The sequence below is a fragment of the Aotus nancymaae genome, unplaced genomic scaffold (genome assembly GCF_030222135.1).
Source record: "Aotus nancymaae isolate 86718 unplaced genomic scaffold, 86718_ANA_hifiasm-v0.15.2.pri h1tg000014l, whole genome shotgun sequence".
NCBI classification, from domain to species: Eukaryota; Metazoa; Chordata; class Mammalia; order Primates; family Aotidae; genus Aotus; species Aotus nancymaae.
In genome coordinates this window covers 54,981,012-55,004,081 of record NW_026988425.1, presented here as the reverse complement: position 1 = coordinate 55,004,081, position 23,070 = coordinate 54,981,012, and the positions used below count along the sequence as shown (strand labels likewise).

Here is a 23,070-nt window from a genome sequence, read left to right as displayed (position 1 = left end):
TCAACATCTTCAGGCATTAGGAAAATGAAACTTAAAATCACAATAAGATACCACCACACACCTATCAAAATGCCTAAAATAAAAATAAAACACACACAAAAAAAGGAGAATACTGGCCTGGCCAGGCACAGTGGCTCATGCTGTAATCCCAGCACTTTGGGAGGCTGAGGCAGGTGGATCACCTGAGGTCGGAAGTTCAAGACCAACCTGATCAACATGGAGGAACCCAGTCTCTACTAAGAAAACAAAATTAGTGGGGCATGGTGGTGCACACCTGTAATCCCAGCTACTCGGGAGGCTGAGGCAGGAGAATCACTTGAACCAGGGAGGCAGAGGTTGCGGTGAGCCAAGATTATGCCATTGCACTCCGGCCTGGGCAACAAAAGCAAAACTCTGTCTCAAAAAAAGGAACAAACAAAAACGGATAATCTAAGTGCTGGTGAGGGTGTGGAAACAACTAGAACTTTAATGCATTGCTGGCAGGAATACAAAATGGTAAAATCACTTTGAAAAGCAGTTTGGTAGTTTCTCATAAAGTTAAACATACATTGATCACACAACCCAGTAATCCCACTACTTGGTATTTACCCAAGAGAGATGAAAACTTATGTTCACACAAAATCCTATATGGGAATGTTTGTAGAGGGTTTTGTCAAAATCACAGAAACTGGAAACAACCTAATGTCCTTCAGCTTGTAAACAGATAAACTGGCAAACCCATACAATGGAATACTACGGAACAATAAAAAGGAACAACTACTGACACATGGATGAATCTCAACTACATTATGCCAGGTGAAGCAAGCCAGAGTCAAAAGTCTAAATCCTGTGTAATTCCATTTATATAATATTCTAGAAAAGGCAAAATTACAGGCCCATAAAACGCATCAGTGGTTGCCAAAGGGTGTAGGAATGAACTACTAAGGGGTTAGAGGAAATTCTGATGGTGATGGAATTATTCTATTACTTGATTCCAGTGATGTTCCTCTGTACTCATTTGTCAAAAACCATAAAACTGTACTATAAAGGGTGAATGTTACTGTATGTAAATTATACTTCAATTAAAAAAAAAAATCTGACAGTTTGCATTTTTTTAAATGTTACTGACAACTTATGGAAAAGAAACATCTTTCTCTCTGCTTGAAATCCGTCAAGAAATACTTAACACCTTGCTAGATTCTTTGTGGGCTTTTTTCTTTTTTCGTGAGACATATTCCCTGCCTGACAAAGGAGCTCATTAGGGAAACAAGTCTAAATATTAAAAATAAGTTACAGAAAAAGGCTAGGCAAAAATAAATAAATAAATAAATTCGAGTGATAAATCACAGAATATGTTTTATATGTGTGGGAAGTAAATAGCACACAATTTTGGAAAGGTCTTACTTAGTGCTTCTCAACATTACTGTTCTTAGATTATCTCTACCTTTCAAGTGAGGATTATGAGACTTGGAGACGACAACTACTTTGTGATTCCCGAGCTATTAGGTGTCAGAACTGAGATTCTAACCTACGCCTCTTCGCCTAAAGCCTGACGTCTTCTGCCTGCGGCGATGGAAAACACAGAAGAGGTTATGATGGCAGCTACACAGTGTGACTTAAATGGACAGCAACGCCTCCTACTCCCCAAACAACCCGCTCCACTACTTGGAGCGGGTATTTCCTAGACAGAAATACCACGAATAGTGCCGTGTTTCTTAAACTGAGCTCATCGTGGTCTTGGAATGCAAACTCCCGAGAACGGACGGAATCAGCGAGTCTTGTGGGGATATGGACCTACGTCTGAGAAGTTTTGGTTGTGAGTAATGCGCATGGGGCCAGGTCCGGAGCCAGGGTGCCAATGAAAAGGGCAAACACCAAGAAAGAGGACAGACGAGGAGCTTAAGATACTCCTCTTCGATTACACCACTCAGCTCGGGGTCACAAGGAAGTTGGGGGGAGAGGGGCACCGCGTACGAAAAACCTCTTCCCTGGCCTTCCCTGGCCCCTTTGGTACAAGATTTCCTTGTACTTTTCCCCGCCTCCGGCGCCAGTCGAGGACTAAAACTGAGGCTCCTCTACCAGCGTGGCTGGGAGAAAAGGGGTGTGCGTCTTAACAACGCGAGCAGCTCGTGCACAGGGGGAAGACGCTGGGTCACAGTGAACGCGGACGCACGAGGCCGGGCCAAGGCGCCAGACCGCCGGGGAAAGGCGCCCAGGGCAGGGCCAGGTAGGGCTCCGACTCCGGAGTGAAGGGAGTCGACAGTGGCCAACGAACTCGGGAAGTTCCCTCCGGTGACATCCTAAGTGTCGCACGATGCATTAGTTGAGTAGGCGCTCTCATTTTCCCTCCATTACTGACCACGCAATCACTGCCCTTGCCCTCACCTCACCTCTCCAGTTCTTGTACCCCGCGATATAGTAGTAGTTGTTCCCGAACTGGTCCGTGCCCACGTGCTCCTTCACTTCCCTTGACAGCGATCTCCACAAGAAGCGGAACAAATCCTGAGACCAACCCATACCGTCTACCCAGATTCCAGCGCTGTCAGCTGCCGGAACCGCAGTAAGGGTAATGCTCCAGCCGCCTAACCAGCCCACGGTGGCGGAGAAGTCAGGCCCGCCTCCATCCTCTAGCCCTTCTAGTAACGGCGCTCACCATTGGCCGGATTTATCATCGCCTGGCCAATGGGAGACTCTGCTGTTCCAGCCCCGCCCCCGAGCTCTGTCATGGCGACATTCAGTGCTGCAGCCGGTGTGAGGACGCGCTATGCTGGGGTTTTTGTCCGCGCGACAAACTGGTTTGGAGGACGCTCTTCGCCTGCAGAGAGCAGCGTCAACACGGAGGTAAAGAAAACCTTTTTGGCTAAAAGGCCAGTTAGAATCTGGACCAATAATTGTAAGCTCTCCCCACACTTTCCCGTCTCATCGCTTTCCTGCCACCAGACTCGTATTTACCCTCTTCCGTGTGGCTTGCGAAAATAGGATGCTTTTTATTTACTGGTAACAACTTGCAGGCAAGTGGGTTCGCCCGCGGGCTCAGGTGAAGACACTATAAACCTAAATATGAATGCTTCGTTTTACTGTATTCCTTCTCTTTTAAGTTACTCCAGAGAATAACTATCCTCCAAGGACTCGTTCATTCATTCAGTCCACATTTTCAGTGAGTTCCTACTGTGTGTCAGGCAGCATATTAAAGGCAGAGGACACAGGTCAGGAATTGAACAAAGTTTAGAATGACTAGAGTGGAGAATTGGGGTAGGGACCATTGACAAGAGATGAAGTAGACAAAAACTAGATGAGGAAGAGCCTTGTGTGCTTGGGTAGAGGTGTGAAGATGAGAATAAGGTAACAGCTATTGCATTTTGTTCTCTGCTTGGAGAATGGGTTGCAATTGAGAACAAGAGTGGGAGACAAGTTAGGTAACTATTAGGATTACACTTGTCCAGGAGAGAGTTGATGGAAGCCTCGGCCACAGAGTTGCCAAGTACAATAAAGAAAGTGGAGAGATTTGAAAAACATCTAAGAAATAGAATCAGCAGGCCATGGAAATTGATTGGACGAGTGAAGAATGAATAATGATTCCCAGGTCTATGTCTTGTATAAGAAGTTGAATGTTGATAATATACTCTGAGAGAGGATTTTCCAAAGGGAAGAAGCAAATTTTACTTTTAATTTTGCCCACATGAATTGAGAAACCTGTGAAGATTATTTACTTGGACAGTGGAGAACACAATTGCATGTGAGTTCTGCGTTCTGGAGAAATGTAAATATTAGTTTCCAACATTTTATCCCTTACGTTTTCAATGTTGTGAAATATCTCTGAGAGTTCCTTTAATGTGTTTTTTTGCCAGTGTCACTTCCTATGACAGATCAGCAGCCTTTCATCACAACCACGTTTCCTCGTTTATGTCTATAAGTTCACCTTAATTGATTTCTTCAGTCCAAATATCTGGAATGTCTCCACTGTCACCAGTGTCATCGTTCCCACAATCAGCATGTTCTCACAAGCAGCTATTTTTTTCTTTTGCTCCTTTTATGCTTAATGCAAGTTTCACTTCTAGTATTATCACTCTTCTTGAGTGCACTTTCATTCCTCTTTTAATTTGTAAAATTAAATTTCCTCTTTTAATTTGTAAAATTCCATGTGGGTTTATTTCGGGCACAGAAATATTAATAACAAATCTACATGCTTTGCAGCCTGCGTGTGAACTGAATAACATGCACAGTGACTAATCACCTGTAGACTTTGAAAGAAGTAAAATTGCAAATTGGTCACCAATTTTGATTCATATGTTATTTATGTAATTTGTGAAATGAAAAGCTAGTAGCAAACTTATGCTATTTCTCACAGTTAACAAACTGTGGTAACTGAAATTCATATCGCACTGTGCAAAGTGAGGACTACTTATATGTTTAAGTCAAATAAAATATTTAAAAATTAAAAAAAAATTTTTTTTTTCCTCCCAAGTAGCTGGGACCACAGGCACGTGCCAACACACTTAGCTAATTTTTAAATTTTTTGTAGAGATGGGGTCTCCCTGTGTTTCCCATTCTGATCTGGAACTCCTGGGCTCAAGTGATCCTCTTGCCTTTACTTCCCAAAGTGCCAGTATTATAGGTGTGCGCTACCACAACCAGCCTAAATTTTTAAAAAATATTTCCATCATTAAGTGATGTTTTTGCTTAACTAAACAACTATATAGTTCCATTTTATTTATAGGAAATGTCTACTGCTCTTTCTTGTCATCATGTAAGGGCAAAAGTGTGAACACTGATATGCAGTGTTCATAATTTACACCCTCTAAAAAACTTTTTACAACTTTATTGAGGTATAATTGACATATACTGCACATTAAATTAGAATATACAATTTGATGAATTCTCACAGATATTTACTTTTGAAACCGTTACCATAATCAAGAGAGCATCCATTACCCTACAAATGTTGTCACGGTCCTTTATAATCCTTCTCTCCCTTCTTTCTCTGCTTTACCCTCTTCCTTCTCTAGAAACCACTAATCTGCTTTAGGTCACTATAGATTAGTTTGCATATTTAGAATATATAAATGGAATTTTTTTTTGTCTGGCTTCTTTTACTCTGCATAATTACATTATTTTGAAATTTCTCCATGTTAATTGCATGTATCAATTCCTTTTTATTGCTGTGGAGTATCCCACTGTGCAGATATACAATAGTTTATCTAGTCACTTGTCCATGGACATCTGAGTTGTTTCTAGTTTAGGACCAATACATTGACAGCTGCTCTGAAAATTCATGTATGAGCCATTGTATGGACATATGCTTTTATTTCTCTTAAGTTCATACTTAACAGTGGAGCGACTAGATATATCCTTTACTTTTTAAGAAACTGACTGTTTTCCAAAAGCATTTTCCATTCCCACCACTAGTAGGTAAGAGTGCTACTTGCTCCATATTTATGTTTTCCCTTTCCTCCTTTCATTGAACTATTTAAATGTTATTTAGTTTTCTATTTTATGTGTTATGATTTTGACAGTATCTTTGTATAAAATTTTAGTGGTTTCTCTAGGAATTATAAAATACATACTTTTCATTGTCTACTTTGAATCATTTCATGGTTTTACTGCTTCATTTGGCATACAAAAACCTTATCACCCTTTCCCCTCCACTATATATATTGTCTTATATTTTATATTTACATACATTATATAGTCCATCAGACATTATAATTTTTTTCAACCATCAATCATATTTTAAGGAAAAGAATAATCTATTACATTTACCCTGATAGTTATCATTTCTGTTGCTGTCTCTTTATTCGTGATGTCTCTAATTTCCTTCTTATATCTCTTTCTTCTCTCTGAAGAACATTGTTTATCATTTTTTTAGAGTAGGTCTAATGGTTTCTGAAAAGGAATCTGCAGCCATTCAAATCATTGTTTTCCTATAAGTAATTTATCATTTTTCTCTGGTTGCTTTGAAGACTTCATCGTTAGTTTTCAGCAGTTTGATCATGATATGTCTGGTTGCAGATCTCTTTGGATTTATCCTAGTTAGGGTTCATTTTGCTTCTTGAATTTGTAGACTTGTATCTTTACATAAACTTGGGAACTTTCCAGCCATCTTTTCCAACATTTGTTTCTACACTACACTTTTTCTCCTCTCCTCCTAGAACTCTAATGACATAAATGTTAGTCCTCTTATAATCATTCCTCTGGTCCCTAAGGCTCTCTTCTTTTTCCCTCCAATCTTTTCCTCTATGTTGTTAGAATGTATAATTTTAATTGATCTATCTTCAAGTTCACTGATTCTTTCCTCTGCCATCTCCAATCTATTAGTGAATACATTAAGTTAAAATAATTTTATATTGAAAACTAAAATTTCCATTAGGTTTTTATTTATGTCTTCTATTTCTTTGCTGAGACTTTCTATCTTAACAACTGTTTCAAGTGTGTGCACAATGGCTTGCTCAAGCTTTTTTTATTTTTAGAGATGAGGCCTCACAGTGTTGCCAAGGCTGGTTTTGACCTCTCAGGCTGAAGCAATCCCCCTCTCCTCAGCTTCACAGGGAGTCACTGGGATTATAGGCTCAAACCACCATGCCAGTGTTGTTCAGGTTCAAGTATTTTACAATGTTTGCCTTGAAGTCTTTATCAGATAATCTCAACACCAGTGTCATCTCAGCTTTGGCTTCTTTTGATTGTCTTTTCCCATGCAAGTTGAAATTTTCACAGTTCTTCATATACAGGGAAATTTTGGATTGCATCCTGGACGTTTTGAATACTGTTAGAAGACTCTGGATCTTATTTTAATCCTATGAAGAATGTTGATGTTTTTGTTTTAGCATTTACTTAGCAAAGTTCTTCAGGCTACAAGAACCTACCTACTTATAGGGACTGTAGTTTTAATGTTAGTTCAGTTTTCAAAGTCTCTTCAGATCTGCCCCAAGTGTATGCCATTCAGTGGTCAGTCTGTGACCTGAGTGGTTAGCTCAACTTTCAGATTCCTTTGTATATTACTGAGGGTTAGATCTATGCATGCTTCACTCAGGGATGAGTTCTGGAGTTTATAAACAACTTTATGGGATCACTTTCCTGAGCTCCTTCTTCTCTGTGATCTCTTGGATATGTTCTAATTCTCTGAGACTCTCTATTTTGGCCATCCAGCCAGAAATTTTAGGCTCCAGTTACCCTGTTCTGCCACATACTTCCATGTGTAGGCCCAAGTCTGGCCTCAGAAGTGAAAAGAGAGGTAATAAGCAATGGGGATTGCTTCTACCCTCTTGGGATCATGGCTCAGATGAACAGAGAAAACAATTTCCCTCCCTCAGAGTTCTGGCTTCTGCAGGCCACTGTTTCTAGCTGTAGCCATCTCTCTCATGGGATTGCTTGCGACTATTTAGTTTTCAGAGTCCTCAAGTATCTGTCCATGAATTTTGTTTAGTTTTTATATTGGTGTTACCCAGAACTAAAGTATTGAATAAAGAATGAAAGGATCAAATTAAATATCACAACTCAAAAAACAAGAATTAAAAGTCCAGTAATATAAGGGAAAAGACAAGAGATTAGGAGGGTAGATTCAAAAGATCTAGTAGGCAATAATAATTCTAGAGGGAGAACAAAACAAAAATAAACAGTAATTAAGGAAAAGAATTACAGAAAGACCTGGATTCGTAGACAAAAGGGCTCACTGAAATCCAGAGAAGATTGATAAAAAATATATAAAAGTGTGTATACCTAGTAAATTTATCTAGCAATGAAGAGGAAATTATTAAAAGCTTCCAATAGTAAAGAATTTACCATTCACAAAGGTAAAACATCTCATCAGTAGTTTTAGACACCGGAAAACACTGGAATGATACCTACTAACAAGAAAGAGGTATTGTAGCCTGTAATCCCAGCATTTTGGGAAGCCAAGGTGGGCGGATCACTTGAGCTCAGGAGTTCGAGACCAGCTTGGGCAACATGGCAAAACCCCATCTCTACGAAAAATACAAAAATTAGCCAGGCATGCTGGTGGGTGCTGTGACAGGTGCCTGTAGTCCCAGCTACTCATGTGGCTGAGGCACGAGGATCACTTGGTGGAGGTTATAGTGAGCTGAGACTGTACCACTGCACTCCAGCCTGGGTGACAGAGTGAGACTCTGTCTCAAAAAACAACAAAAAATTATCTAAAAGTTAAAAAAGAAGTACTGCAACCCAGGAATCTAAACTTAACCAGTCTGTCAGAAAAATATCTTTGCGTTAAGATTCATAGAAATATTTTGCCCCATTTCCGTTCAGGAAAAAAAATAGGAAAGAACATTAATTGAAAAACAAATGTATTTGAATAAAATCCAAAGGGACATAAACAATGAAGAGGAAGGGAAACCTATGAAACTTGCATTATGTGTATGATTAAATATAAATATATAATAATAAACAAGCTGGGATGCTCTGGTTTCTCTTCATAACAAATAAATCTTTCACCTTTTAGTAAAGATTTCTGTGGAGAGGAACAATTATGAGTTATAACTGAATTTTTTGATATCTTGCTTAGGCAGGGCTCATTTTAAAAAATAAAAAAAAATGAAAAATAAAAAAGAAGCTAGAAATATATAGTATGGCTGCTAAATTTTTTTAGACACTTAATTGACAAGAGGGAAATGAATAGCAACTTCATTAGCAAAAATAAAGGTAGAAGAAAAAACTATGACATTAAATAAATAAGGAATAATACCAAGTATATCAGATGTCATACCAACAGGTGAACAGGCTGATTTCTTTCATTAAGAAGCATATATTATCAGATTAGTTTAAAAAGCAAAATAAAGCTAAAAGCTGTTTCTCAGAAATACTTTAAGTTAAAATATTTTAAAATACTTTAAAAATTCTTAAATAGTTAAAAAATTAAAGGATAAGGAAATATCAGACAACTGTAAACAAAATGTAGGCATCACTACAAATATTAGACAAGCTATAATTTAAGGTTAAAAGCACTAGACATTTAAAGAAGGACATTATATAAAGCTATATACATATGGAGGAAATGAATAAACAACAAACTAGATTTAGTAGACATTTGACTTTACATCCCTTAAATGGAGAATGTGCATGCTTTTTATAAAAGTCAGTGATACGGGCCGGGCGCAGTGGCTCACGCCTATAATCCCAGCACTTTGGGAGGCCAAGGTGGCCAGATCACAAGGTCAAGAGATCAAGACCATCGTGGCCAACATGGTGAAACATCATCTCTACTAAAAAACACAAAAATTAGCTGGGCCTGGTGGCATGTGCCTGTAGTCCCAGCTGCCTGGGAGGCTGAGGCAGGAGAATTGCTTGAATCCAGGAGGTGGAGATTGCAGTGAGCCAAGATTGTGCCACTGCACTCCAGCCTGGTGCCTGGTGACAAAGCAAGACTCTGTCTCAAAAAAAAAAAAAAGATAAAAGTCAGTGATACATTTACCAAAATTGTTCTTGGCCACTAAGTAAACTTAAACTTTAGCAAATTCAAAAAGATATCTATCTAACAGGCCACATTCTTTGATCATAAGCTATAGAAACAGGAAATAAATCAATTAATGGTAAGATTACCACCACCTCTAATGTTTTGGAAATTCAGAATTACATTTCAGAAAACTCCAGAATCAAAGATGAAATGAAAATTGAAATTACAAATTGACAACCAAGGAAAAAGAGAATAACCATTTCTACAAATCAGGGGACCCAGAGAAACTTATATTCAGTGAAACTTCACAACCTAAAAAGAACAACCAATAATACACACACACACATTAACCCATTGAACAAGAAGAATATGTAGCCATAGCCATCTTAAGACACTAAAACAGAAGAGAATGAGAGGAAATAGTGGATAGGAGGTAGGACTAACTTGGCAGCTCCCACTCAGATGGACAGAGCAGTATATGGAGTTGCACATTGTGAACTTTTGCTACAAGAACTACCACAGAAACATTCCAGGAAAGCTGAGAGGATCCACAGACTCTTTGAAGGAGTTGGATTGCTGCTGAAGGCTCTGGGGGACCGCCAAGGAACTGTGAGTCAGCTGGCTTTCTCAGCTGGGAGGCTTGAAGCCTGGGACAAATTCTCAGCCCTGCTGGAAATAAACTCAGAGTTATTGTAGTGGCACAGTGGGAGTGAGACCAGCCCTTCAGGCTGCAGGTTGCATGGGAGCTGGGTCAGGCCTTTAGCTGCCAGCCTTCCCCAACTTCCCTGGTGACCTGTGTGACACAGCAGAGGCAGCCATAATCCCCCTGGGAACATAACTCCACTGGCCTGGGGAGCACACCCCCTCCACCACAGCAGCGGCAGCAATCCTCAGACATGCCTAACCCTGCTCCCACCTGATGGTCTTTCTCTATCTGCCCTGGTAGCTGAAGACCAAAGACATAATCTCCTGGGAGCTCTATAGTGCTCCCCACTGACCCTAGGGCAAACTTCTATCCTTTCTATACTACTGCAGCTGATGCCCTCTTGAAAGTGCCACCTCCTGGCTGGAGGCCAATCAACACAAAACCAGTGCACTTAACAAAAATACAACCAAGGACCCTCATAGAGTCCACTTCATTCCCCTGCTGCCTCTACAGTTGCAGGTGCTGGTATCCACAGGTGAGAGACCTAAAGACAGATCACATCACAGGACTATTTGCAGAAATTCCCCTGTACCAACCAGAACCTGGTAGCTCTGCTGGTTGGCTAGATCTACAAGAGAAATAACAATCACTGCAGTTTGGCTGTCAGGAAAGCCCTATCCTTAGGGGAAGGAGGAGAGTACCAAATCAAGGGAGCACCTCATGGAACAGAAGAATCTGAAGAGCAGCCCTAGAGTTCCAGATCTTCCCTCTGACATAGTCTACCCAAATGAGAAGTAACCAGAGAAACAATTCTGGTAATATGACAAGACAAGGTTCTTTAACATCCCCAAAAAAATCACATAAGCTGATCAACACTGGATCCAAACCAAGAAGAAATGTCTGAATTGCCAGAAAAAGAATTCAGAAGGTTGATTATTAAGCTAATCAAGAAGACACCAGGGAAGGATTAAGTCCAACTTAAAGAAATTTAAAAAAAAAAAAAGATATGAATGGAAAAATCTCCAGTGAAATACTTAGCATAGATAGAACACATTCACAATTTCTGGAAATAAAGGACACACTTAGAGAAATGTAAAATGCCTGGTAAGTCTCAGCAATAGAATCAAACAAGTACAATAAAGAACTTGGGGCTCAAAGACAAGGTTTTCAAATTATGCAATCTGATAAAGACAAAAAAAATGTTTTTAGTGAACAAAGCCTCCAAAAAGTTTGAGATTATGTTTAGTGACCAAACTTAAGAATAATTGGTGTTCCCAATTATCCAAGGGAGAAATCTAAAAGTTTGGAAAAGGCCAGGTGCAGTGGCTCATGCCTGTAATCCCAGCACTGTGGGAGGGCCGAGGCAGATGGATCTGAACTCCTGAGATCAGGAGTTCAAGACCAACTTGACCAATGTGGTGAAACCCTGTCTCTACTAAAAGAAATACAAAAATTAGCCAAGCATGGTGGTAGGCGCCTGTAGTGCCAGCAACTCGAGAGGCTGAGACAGGAGAATTGCTTGAACTTGAGAGGCAGAGGTTGCATTGAGCCGAGATCACACCACTGCACTCCAGCCTGGGTGACAGAGTGAGACTCTGTCTCAAAAAAAAAAAAAAAAGTTTGGAAAACATGTTTGAGAGAATAAACAAGGAAAACATCCCTGGCCTTCCTAGACACCTAGACATCCAAATATAAGAAGCTGAAATTCATCCCCAAAATTTATCACCTAAACATATAGTCTTCAGGTTATTAAAGTTAAGACAAAGGAAAGGATCCTAAGAGCTGTGAAACAAAAGCAGCAGATAACCTATAAAAGAAAACCTATCAGATTAACAGCAGATTTCTCAGCAGAAGCCCTACAGACTAGAAGAGATTGGAGTCCTGTCTTTAGCGTCCCTAAACAAGACAATTATTAGGCAAGAATTTTGTATTCAGCAAAACTGAACTTCATGAATGAAGGAAAGATACCGTCTTTTTCAGACAAACAATACTGAGAGAATTTGCCACTACCAAGTCAGCACTATAAGAACTGCTAAAAGGACCTCTAAGTCTTGAATCCTTGAAATACACCAAAATAGAATCTCTTTAAAGCATAAATCTCACAGGACCTGTAAGACAGTAACAGTTTAAGAAAAGGTATTCAGGCAACAACTAGAATAATGAATAAAAGAGTACCTCACTTCTCAATAATAACATTGAATGTAAATGGCCTAAATGCTCCACTTAAAAGATACAGAAACCGTCATTCTCAGCAAACTAACACAGGAATAGAAAACCAAACACCATTTGTTCTCACTCATAAGTGAGAGTTGAACATTGAGAATGCATGGAAACAGGGAAGGGAACATCATACACCGGGGCCTGTTGGGGGTTGGGGGCCAAGGGGAGAGGGAGCATTAGGAGAAACACCTAATGCATGAGGGGCTTAAAACTTAGGTGATGGGTTGATGGGTTTAGCAAACCACCATGGCACATGTATACCTATGTAACAGACCTACACATTCTGCACATGTATCACAGAACTTAAAATATAATAATAATAAAAAAATTAAAGACACTATATGTCATGTATAGGGAAACATATTAGGAATACAGTATATGGTAATCATTAGTCTAAGGAAAAAAAAGACACAGAATGGCAGAATGGATAAAAATTAACCAACCCCAAGTATCTGCTGTCTTGAAGAGACTCACCTAACACATAAAGACTCACATAAACTTAAAGGGTGGAAAAAGATATTCCATGCAAATGGACACCAAAAATGAGCAGGAGTATCTATTCTTAGACAAAGCAGACTTTAAAGCATCAACAGTTAAAAAAGACAAAGAGGGACATTATATAGTGGTAAAAGGACTAGTCCAATAGGAAAATATCACAATCCTAGCTATATATGCATCTTAACACTGGAGCTTTCAAATTTATAAAACTAAGAAATTACTACTAGACCTAAAAAATGAGATAGATAGTAACACTAATAGTGGGAGACTTTAGCAGTCTGCTGACAGCAATAGACAAGTCATCAAGACTCAGAAAGTCAATAAAGAAACAATGGACTTAAACTATACCCTAGAACAAATGGATTTAATAGATATTTACAGAACATTCTACTCAACAACTGCAGAATATAAATTCTATTCATCAGCATCTGGAATATCCTCCAGGATAGACCATATGATAGACCACAAAATAAGTCTCAACAAATTTAAGAAAATCGGAATTATAGCATGTACTGTTTCAGACCACAGTGGAATAAAATTGGAAATCAACTCCAAAAGGAACCCTCAAACCATGCAAATACATGGAAATTAAATAACCTGCTCCTGAATGATCACTGGGTCAACAATGAAATCAACATGGAAATTTAAAAATTCCTTGAACTGAATGATAATAGTGACAAAACCTATCAAAACCTCTGGGATACAGCAAAAGTGGTGCTAAGATGAAAGTTCATACCATTAAATACATACCTCAAAAAGTGTGAAAGAGCACAAATAGATAATCTAAGGGCATACCTCAAGGAACTAGAGAAACAGCAAACCAAACCCAAACCCAACAGAAGAAAAGATCAAAGCAGAAATCAATGAAATTGAAACAACAACAAAATACAAAAGATAAATGCGACAAAACACTAGTTCTTTCAAAAGATAAATAAAATTGACCATTAGCAAGGTTAACTAAGAAAAGAAGAGAGAAGATCCAGTAAGGTAAGTTAGAAACAACACAGGACGGGCGTGGTGGCTCACGCTTGTAATCCCAGTACTTTGGGAGGCTGAGGTGGTTAGATCATGAGGTCAGGAGTTCCAGACCACCCTGGCCAAGATGGTGAAACCCTGTCTCTACTAAAAATACAAAAATTAGCCAGGTGCAGTAGCACGTGCCTATAATCCCAGCTACTCAGGAGGCTGAGGCAGGAGAACCACCTGAACCCTGGAGGCAGAGGTTCCAGTGAGCTGAGATCACACCATTGCACTCCAGGCTGGGTGACAGAGTGAGACTCCATCTCAAAAATAAAAATAAAATAAAAAAACAGGAGATGTTACAGCCATTCAGGGCTACTATCAACAACTTTATATGCATAAACTAGAAAACTTAGAGGAGATGGATAAATTTCTGGAAAATACAATCCTCCTAGATTAAACCAGGAAAAAATAGAAATCCTGGAAAGAACAATGACAAACAATGAGATTGAAATGGTAATTAAAAAGTTTCTAAAAAAAAGTTTAGGAACAAGCAAACTCACAGCTGAATTCTATCAGACATTCAAAGAATTGGTACCAATCCTATTGACCTGTTCCAAAAGATAAAGAAAGAGAGAATCTGCCCTGAATCATCCATGAAGCCAATATCATACTAATAATAAAACCAGGAAAGAGCATAACAAAGAAAATTGCAGACCAATATCCCTGATGAACAGAGATGCAAAAAATCCTCGACAATGCACTTGCTAACCAAATCCAACAGCATATCAAAAATATAATCCATCATAATCAAGTGGGTTTCATACCAGGAATGCAATATACTGTCAATATATTTATCAATCCCCTGTATGTAACCAATCTCCCATCTCCACTACCATCCCTTCCCCCAACAACCTAGGCTCTACTTTTTGTCTCCTCTAAAATCCGTACAGTCCCCAAACAAAGACTACTTTCTCAACCTGCTCAGGTTCTGAAATTCCACTCTAGGGAACCTAATCCCATACTAAGTGAGGAAGCATACCTCTCCCCAGCATAATGACTTTAGCACTGAATTATTTGTAAACTAGAAGGAGAGGTTAAGATGAAGGAAAAGGGGAATAATACTATAAAGGGAAAGAGATGTGGGGAGAGTAGCAGAAGGCAAGGTATACAAAAAACAAGTTAACATGGCAGGTCTGAGAATGCTACCCTTAGAAAGTTCTGCTTACAAGACTGTCCCTTGGCTACAGTCTGGGATTTCAGGAAGGTGGCCACCATGACTGGATAAGAATGGTTCACTGTGCCTAAAGTACTTGAGAAAATAATGTCCTTTATGATGAATACTTGCTTTTCTTTTGGAAGTTTGGAATTTGGGTACAAGCTAGATAGAGGGTGCCTTTATGAACAGTACTCAGTAAAAACTTTCAACATTGAGTCTCTAATGAGCTTCCTTGATAGACATTTCATACATGTTGTCACAATTTGTTGGGAAAGGAATAAAGTGTGTCCTGTGTGACTCCACCAGTAAAGGATTCTTGGAAGCCTGTGCCTGGTTTCCTTCACACTTTGCCCATACACCTTTTCCCTTTCCTGAGTTTATCTTGTAACCTTTCACTGTACTAAATCACAGTCATGAGTAAATGCTGAGTTCTGAGTCCTTCTAGAGAATCATCAAACCTTGAGATGGTCTTGAGGACTCCCCCCAACACAATGGCATAGGAGTAGAGGGAAAAGAGAAGGGAAAATGCCTGAGGAGAGAGTAAAGAGTAGACTGATAAAGAAGGGAGGGTAAAAAGGAAAAGAGAGAAGAGGGAAGGCAGAAGAGACCGGAGTAGAAGAATAAGGAAAAAAAGTAAGCCCTGGTATCTTTTAAAATCACCTTTCCAATCTCTTATAGACATCACAGCATTGCATACTGGTTATTAATGTCTAGCATTCACTTGGCTTGGTCAGTTTCCATACCAAACTGATTGCTAAATATTTTATCAGTCTCTTACCTTTTCTATGGCACATACCTGCCCAAATTTTCTATTTAATTTCACTTTTTACCTTTATTATTTACTTTTTGCTTTAATGTCTTTAAATGACTTTTATAGGATGTGTATTATATGTATACATGTATGTATTTTCTTTTTTTCTTTTTTTGAGATGGAGTCTCACTGGGTAGCCCAGGCTGGAGTGCTGTGGCACGATCTTGGCTCATTGCAACCTCCACCTCCCAGGGTCAAATGATTCTCCTGCCTCAGCCACCCAAGTAGCTGGGATTACAGGCACCCGCCACCATGCCCAGCTAATTTTTGTATTTTTAGTAGCAATGAGGTTTCACCATGTTGGCCACTCTGGTCTCGAACTCCTAACTTCAGGTGATTCACCCTTTTTGGCCTCCCAAAGTGCTGGTATTACACGCGTGAGCCACCATGCCCAGTCCCTGTATTTTCTATCTACTATCTACTCTTTATTTTAGTGTTTTTTAATTTTTAGAATTTTTTATATCAATAGGCTTTTGGGGAACAGGTGGTGTTTGGTTACATGAATAAGTTCTTAAGTGGTGATTTCTGAGATTTTGGTGCACACATCACCTGAGCAGTATACTCTGTACCCAATGTGTAATCTTTTAACCTTCGCCCTTCTTCCACCATTTCCCCTGAGTCCCCAGAGTCCATTGTATCATTCTTATCCCTTTGTGTCCTCATAACTCAGCTCCCACTTATGAGTGAGAACATACAGTGTTTGGTTTTCCATTCCTGAGTTACTTCACTTACAATAATGGTCTCCCAATTCCATCCAGGTCACTGCAAAAGCCATGATTTCATTCCTTTTTATGGCTGAGTAGTATTCCATTACATATATATATATATATATATATATATATATATATATATATACACACACACATATATTTTAGGTTTTGGGGTACATGTGAAGAACATGCAAAATTGTTGCATAGGTACACATGTGGCAGTGTGATTTGCTGCCTTCCTCCCCTTCACCTATATCTGGCATTTCTCCCCATGCTATCTCTCCCCACCTCCCCACCCCCCACTGTCCCTCCCCTATTTCCCCCCAACAGACCCCAGTGTGTAGTGCTCCCCTCCCTGTGTCTGTGTGTTCTCATCGTTCAACACCCACCTATGAGTGAGAACATGCAGTGTTTGATTTTCTGTTCTTGGGTCAGTTTGCTGAGAATGATGGTTTCCAGGTTCATCCATGTCCCTACAAAGGACACGAACTCAACGTTTTTGATGGCTCCATAATATTCCATGGTGTATATGTGCCACATTTTCTGTGTCCAGTCTATCATCGATGGGCATTTGGGTTGGTTCCAGGTCTTTGCTATTGTAAACTGTGCTGCAATGAACATTTGAGTGCATGTGTCCTTATAGCAGAACGATTTATAATCCTTTGGATATATACCCAGTAATAGGATTGCTGGGTCAAATGGAATTTCTATTTCTAGGTCCTTGAGGAATCGCCACACTGTCTTCCACAATGGTTGAACTAATTTACACTCCCACCAACAGTGTAAAAGTGTTCCTATTTCTCCACATCCTCTCCAGCATCTGTTGTCTCCAGATTTTTTAATGATCACCATTCTAACTGGCGTGAGATGATATCTCAATGTAGTTTTGATTTGCATTTCTCTAATGACCAGTGATGATGAGTATTTTCTCATATGTTTGTTGGCCTCATGTATGTCTTCTTTTGTAAAGTGTCTGTTCATATCCTTCGCCCACTTTTGAATGGGCTTGTTTGTTTTTTTCTTGTAAATCTGTTTTAGTTCTTTTTAAATTCTGGATATCAGTCCTTTGTCAGATGGGTAAAGTGCAAAAGTTTTTTCCCATTCTGTTGGTTGCCAATTCACTCTAATGACTGTTTCTTTTGCCATGCAGAAGCTGTGGATTAGGTCTCATTTGTCTATTTTGGCTTTTGTTGCCAATGCTCTTGGTGTTTTGGTCATGAAGTCCTTGCCTACACCTATGTCCTGAATGATTTTGCCTAGATTTTCTTCTAGGATTTTTATCGTGTTAGGTCTTCTGTTTAAGTCTTTAATCCATCTGGAGTTAATTTTAGTGTAAGATGTCAGGAAGGGGTCCAGTTTCTGCTTTCTGCACATGGCTAGCCAGTTTTCCCAACACCATTTATTAAACAGGGAATCCTTTCCCCATTGCTTGTTTTTGTCAGGTTTGTCAGATGGTTGTAGATATGTTGTGTTGCCTCTGAGGCCTCTGTTCTGTTCCATTGGTCTATATCTCTGTTTTGGTATCAGTACCATGCTGTTTTGATTGCTGTAGCCTTGTAGTATAGTTTGACAAACAGTTTCTCAGACCACAGTGCAATCAAGTTGGAACTCAGAATTCAGAAACTAACTCAGAACCACACAACTTCATGGAAACTGAACAATTGGCTCTTGAATGTTGACTGGATAAGCAATAAATTGAAGGCAGAAATAAAGATGTTCTTCGAAACCAATGAGAACGAAGACACAACATACCAGAATCTCTGGGACACATTTAAAGCAGTTTCTAGAGGAAAATACATAGCAGTAAGTGCCCACATGAGAAGAAAGGAGAGATCTAAAATTCACACCCTATCCTTAAAATCGAAAGAGCTGGAGGAGCAAGATCAAAAAAACTCAAAACCTAGCAGAAGACAAGAAATAACTAAGATCAGAGCAGAACTGAAGGAGATAGAGACACAAAAAACCCTTCAAAAAATCAATAAATCCAGGAGCTGGTTTTTTGAAAAGATCAACAAAATAGACCACTAGCCAGATTAATAAAAAAGAAAAGAGAGAATAACCAAATAGATGCAATAAAAAACGATAAAGGGGATATCACCACAGATTCCACAGAAATTCAATCCATCATCAGAGATTATTACAAACAACTCTATGCACATAAACTAGGAAATGTAGAAGAAATGGATAAATTCCTGGACACTTGCATCCTCCCAAGCCTAAACCAGGAAGAAGTCAAAACCCTGAATAGACCAATAACAAGGTCTGAAGTCGAGGCAGCAATTAAGAGCCTACCACCCAAACAAAGCCCAGGTCCAGATGGGTTCACAGCCGAATTCTACCAGACATACAAAGAGGAGCTGGTACCCTTCCTTCTGAAACTATTCCAAACAATCCAAAAAGAGGGAATCCTTCCCAAATCATTTTATGAGACCAACATCATCCTGATACCAAAACCCGGCAGAGACTCAACAAGAAAAGAAAACTACAGGCCAATATCCACAGTGAACATAGATGCAAAAATCTTAAATAAAATACTGGCAAGCCGACTGCAACAGCACATCAAAAAGCTTATCCACCATGATCAAGTAGGATTCATCCCGGGGATGCAAGGTTGGTTCAACATACGCAAGTCTATAAACGTAATTCACCACATAAACAGAACCAAAGACAAAAACCACATGATTATCTCAATCGATGCAAAGAAGGCCTTTGACAAAATTCAACATCCCTTTATGCTAAACACCCTCAATAAACTAGTTATTGACGGAACGTATCTCAAAATAATAAAAGCTATTTACGACAAACCAACAGCCAATATCATACTGAATGGACAAAATCTGGAAGCATTCCCTTTGAAATCTGGCTCTAGACAAGGATGCCCTCCCTCACCACTCCTATTCAATATAGTACTCGAAGTTCTAGCCAGAGCAGTCAGGCAAGAAAAAGAAATAAAGGGTATTCAAATAGGAAAGGAGGAAGTCAAGTTGTCTCTATTTGCAGACGACATGATTGTATATCTAGAAGACCCTATCACCTCAGCCCAAAATCTCCTGAAACTGATAAGCAACTTCAGCAAAGTCTCAGGATACAAAATCAATGTGCAAAAATCACAAGCATTCCTATACACCAATAACAGACTTAAAAAGAGCCAAATCCAGAACGAACTGCCATTCACAATTGCTACAAAGAGAATAAAATACCTAGGAATACAACTAACAAGGAATGTAAAGGACCTCTTCAAGGAGAACTACAAACCACTGCTCAATGAAATAAGAGAGGACGCAAACAGATGGAGAAACATTCCATGTTCATGGTTAGGAAGAATCAATATCGTGAAAATGGCCATACTGCCCAAAGTAATTTACAGATTCAACGCTATCCCCATCAAGCTACTAATGACCTTCTTCACAGAACTGGAAAAAACCACCTTAAACTTCATATGGAACCAAAGGAGAGCCTGCGTAGCCAAATCAACTCTAAGCAAAAAGAACAAAGCGGGAGGCATCACACTACTGGACTTGAAATCCCAATACTTTTCAAGGTGAAGGTGAGATGATTGCTTGAGGCCAGGAGTTCGAAACCAGCCTGAGCAACATAGCAAGACTTCATCTCTACGACAAATACCAGAACTTAGCCAGGTGTGGTGACATGCAACTGTAGTCCTACCTATTTTGGAGGCTGAAGCAAGAGGATCCCTTAAGCCCGAGAGTTTGAGACTACAGGGAACTGTGATTTGCCATTGCACTCCAGCCTGGGTGGCAGAAGGAGACACTATCTCTAAAACTAAAATTAAAAAAAAAATTTGTTAAAGTTCAAATGCAGCTCAGCCAAATATTAGCTGTGTGACCTTGGGGAAATTACTCATGTACTAATCTTATAATCAGGAAATGTATTTAATAATAATTACAACCCCTGGATTACCTACACTTATTTTATTTTTTTATTTTTATTTTTTGACAGAGTCTTGCTTGTTTTGTCACCCAGGTTGGAGTGTAGAGTACAGTAGCGTGATCTCAGCTCACTGCAACCTCTGTCTCCTGGGTTCAAGCAATTCTTCCACCTCAGCCTCCTGAGTAGCCAGGATTATAGGCATGCACCACCATGCCCAGCTAATTTTTTTGTATATTTTAGTAGAGACTTGGCCAATCTGATCTTGAATCCCTGACCTTAAGTGATCCACCTGCCTCAGCCTCCCAAAGTGCTGGGATTACAGGTGTGAGCCACCATGCCTGGCCTGGCTTTTTATATTAGCTGTTACTGTTATTGATCAAAGTCAAATAACTCATAAATGTTAGTCTGGATATTTAAACCTAAGGCTGAATTGCAATGTATATAAATGTATTGCTATAAATATGCTTAGATGTGTGATAGAAGATTTAGGCATTACTTGTCGTTTATTTATTTTTTTTTTTGAGACAAGAGTCTCGCTCTGTCACCCAGGCTGGAGTGCAGTGGCGTGATTTCAGCTCACTGAAACCTCTGCCTCCCGGGTTCAAGCAATTCTCCTGCCTCAGTGCCCCCTAGTAGCTGGGATTACAGGCATGCACCACCAGGCCTAGCTAATTTTTATATTTTTAGTAGAGATGGGATTTCGCCATGTTGGCCAGACTGGTCTCAAACTCCTGACCTCAGGTGATCCACCCACCTGGGCCTCCCAAAGTGCTAGGATTACAGGCATGAGCCACTGTGTCCGGCCTACTTGTCATTGTTGTACTATATGTTATACCTAGAAGACAAAGGGCCATGTAGCTTCAAATCCTATACTTTATACAGCTAAAATGATTTCCAAAATGCTTATAATTACTTGTTGTGCTACTGTCAATAAATGAAAGTATCAGTTTATGCCTTTCCAGCATTGTGCATTGTCATCTTTTAAAAAAGCTGACAATTTTATAGGCTAAAAATTTATAATTTGATATTTAAACTAGCATTATTTTAATCAATAATGAATTTAGAAATCATTCTTGTTAAATTAGTGTAGATGCTAATAACATCCAACAGATTAAGACAGATTCCAATAGTTAATATTCACTAGGTACTTACAATGCAGTAGGCGTTGTAATGAGCACTTTTTATATATAAACTCATTTAATCTTAATAATATGCTCACTAGGATAATGATAGTTTACTTTTATAAAATATCAGAAATGTCATTTGTCTTAGTTTGAGAGAGTACTTGTAAATTATTTGTACTGATATTTAATTGGCTTTATTGAAATACATATAAGTGTTAAGTTGAACATAGCCTCTTTTCTTTATGACAGCATCTCATTCTGTCTTAAAAGAAGCCTGCACCCAGGCTGGAGCACAATGAATAGATCATGGCTCACTGCATCCTCAAACTACTGGGCTCAAGCAATCCTCTGCCTCAGTCTCCTGTGTAAGAGCCCACCACCATGCAGCTTATTTTAATTTTTTTTTTTTATAGAGATGGGGTCTCGCTATGATCACCGAGGATGCTTTCAAACTCCGGGTCTTAGGCAATCTTCTCACCTCAGCCTCCTAAAGCGCTAGGATTAAAGGCAGGCATGAGCCACTGCCAGCCCATACTTATTTTTTATTTCTGTCCATCTTTAAGAAACACTTGAAGGAATTTCTATTAAATCTGTAATTTGTGCTTTTGTCCATTAGATGTCCTCAGCTACGTTTATCAGAATTTAACTTTTTACATACAAATTTTAGTCTGTAAATACATTTAAAAGTTTGCATGTAATTGTTACTACTGTTGATATTTTAAACATTTATACAAGGTCTCTAAAAATCTATAAATACATTAGGATGTGTGGTAGAAGATTTAGACGTTTCTTGTGACTTTTGTACTATATGTAATCTTGGTTAAGTAAGAAATTTTCAAGTGTTAAATTACTTGTTAATTTTTTTTCTTTTTTTCCCCCTTTTTAATTTAAAGAGTTTTGGGACTGGAGTTAAATAAAGACAGAGATGTTGAAAGAATCCATGGTGGTGGAATTAACACCCTTGACATTGAACCTGTTGAAGGGAGATAGTAAGTTTATTATACTTATATAATCATTTTTCTTTCTAAGTGAAATGCAGTAAAATCCTGCTTTTTCAGATTAATGATATAGAAGATTCATTAAAATTAATGAAAATCCTAAATTGTAGCATTTTTGAATCTGGCATTATTAATTTCAAATAAATGCAAAACATCAAACCTACAAAATGTTGTCATATAAACATTTCCAAGCTACTTTACTATAAATAAATACTGTTAAATCAACAAACATTGAACTTCTTTTGGATGCAGAGGGCTTTTAAGTGCTAGTGTCTTTAGGTGCTATTTTAAAACATAGTTGCTATTCTCAAAAAGTCTAATGGGAAAATAAATATAAAAAGTGGAGGACTATTTTGAAGAATTAGGTTCAAAACAAATAAGAATTATATTTGAGTTTTTCTGGCTTTACCCCTTAGCAGCTTTGTGACCTTGAGCAATTTACCTAACCTTTCTAATTCTCAGTTGCCTTAGTTATACAATGGCAACAACAATACCTACCTAACAAGTTTGTTTGGAGGATTAATTGAGATAATATGTACAACATGATTAACATAAAACCTGGCATATCATATATGGTTGCCACCACTGCTCCTGCTATTGATCAAAATCAG

General features: G+C 38.9%; 2 protein-coding genes and 1 non-coding gene across 7 annotated transcripts in view; 2 read left to right on the top strand and 1 right to left on the bottom strand.

Moving 5' to 3' along the window:
- The window catches only part of NDUFAF2 (NADH:ubiquinone oxidoreductase complex assembly factor 2), a 224,191-nt gene extending 221,591 nt beyond the window's left edge, over window positions 1-2,600 (bottom strand). The window contains exon 1 of one of the 2 annotated variants that reach the window (XM_064376008.1): window positions 2,365-2,600. In XM_064376008.1, the coding sequence (XP_064232078.1) occupies window positions 2,365-2,496 (132 nt within the window). In that variant the 5' untranslated portion in view covers window positions 2,497-2,600. The remainder of the gene's footprint in view (window positions 1-2,364) is intronic. The other variant, XM_064376009.1, reaches the window with a different exon arrangement.
- An 81-nt stretch (window positions 2,601-2,681) lies between these two features.
- Window positions 2,682-23,070, top strand: part of ERCC8 (ERCC excision repair 8, CSA ubiquitin ligase complex subunit) — a 72,337-nt gene continuing 51,948 nt past the window's right edge. For 3 of the 4 annotated variants that reach the window (XM_012457260.2, XM_012457258.2, XM_012457263.3), the window contains exons 1-2: window positions 2,682-2,820; window positions 22,355-22,450. In XM_012457260.2, the coding sequence (XP_012312683.1) occupies window positions 2,744-2,820; window positions 22,355-22,450 (173 nt within the window). In that variant the 5' untranslated portion in view covers window positions 2,682-2,743. The remainder of the gene's footprint in view (window positions 2,821-22,354; window positions 22,451-23,070) is intronic. The other variant, XM_012457261.3, reaches the window with a different exon arrangement.
- On the top strand, window positions 8,387-8,502 carry LOC135274919 (U5 spliceosomal RNA). The gene has a single exon (XR_010342664.1). It is a non-coding gene; the product is annotated as a U5 spliceosomal RNA (small nuclear RNA).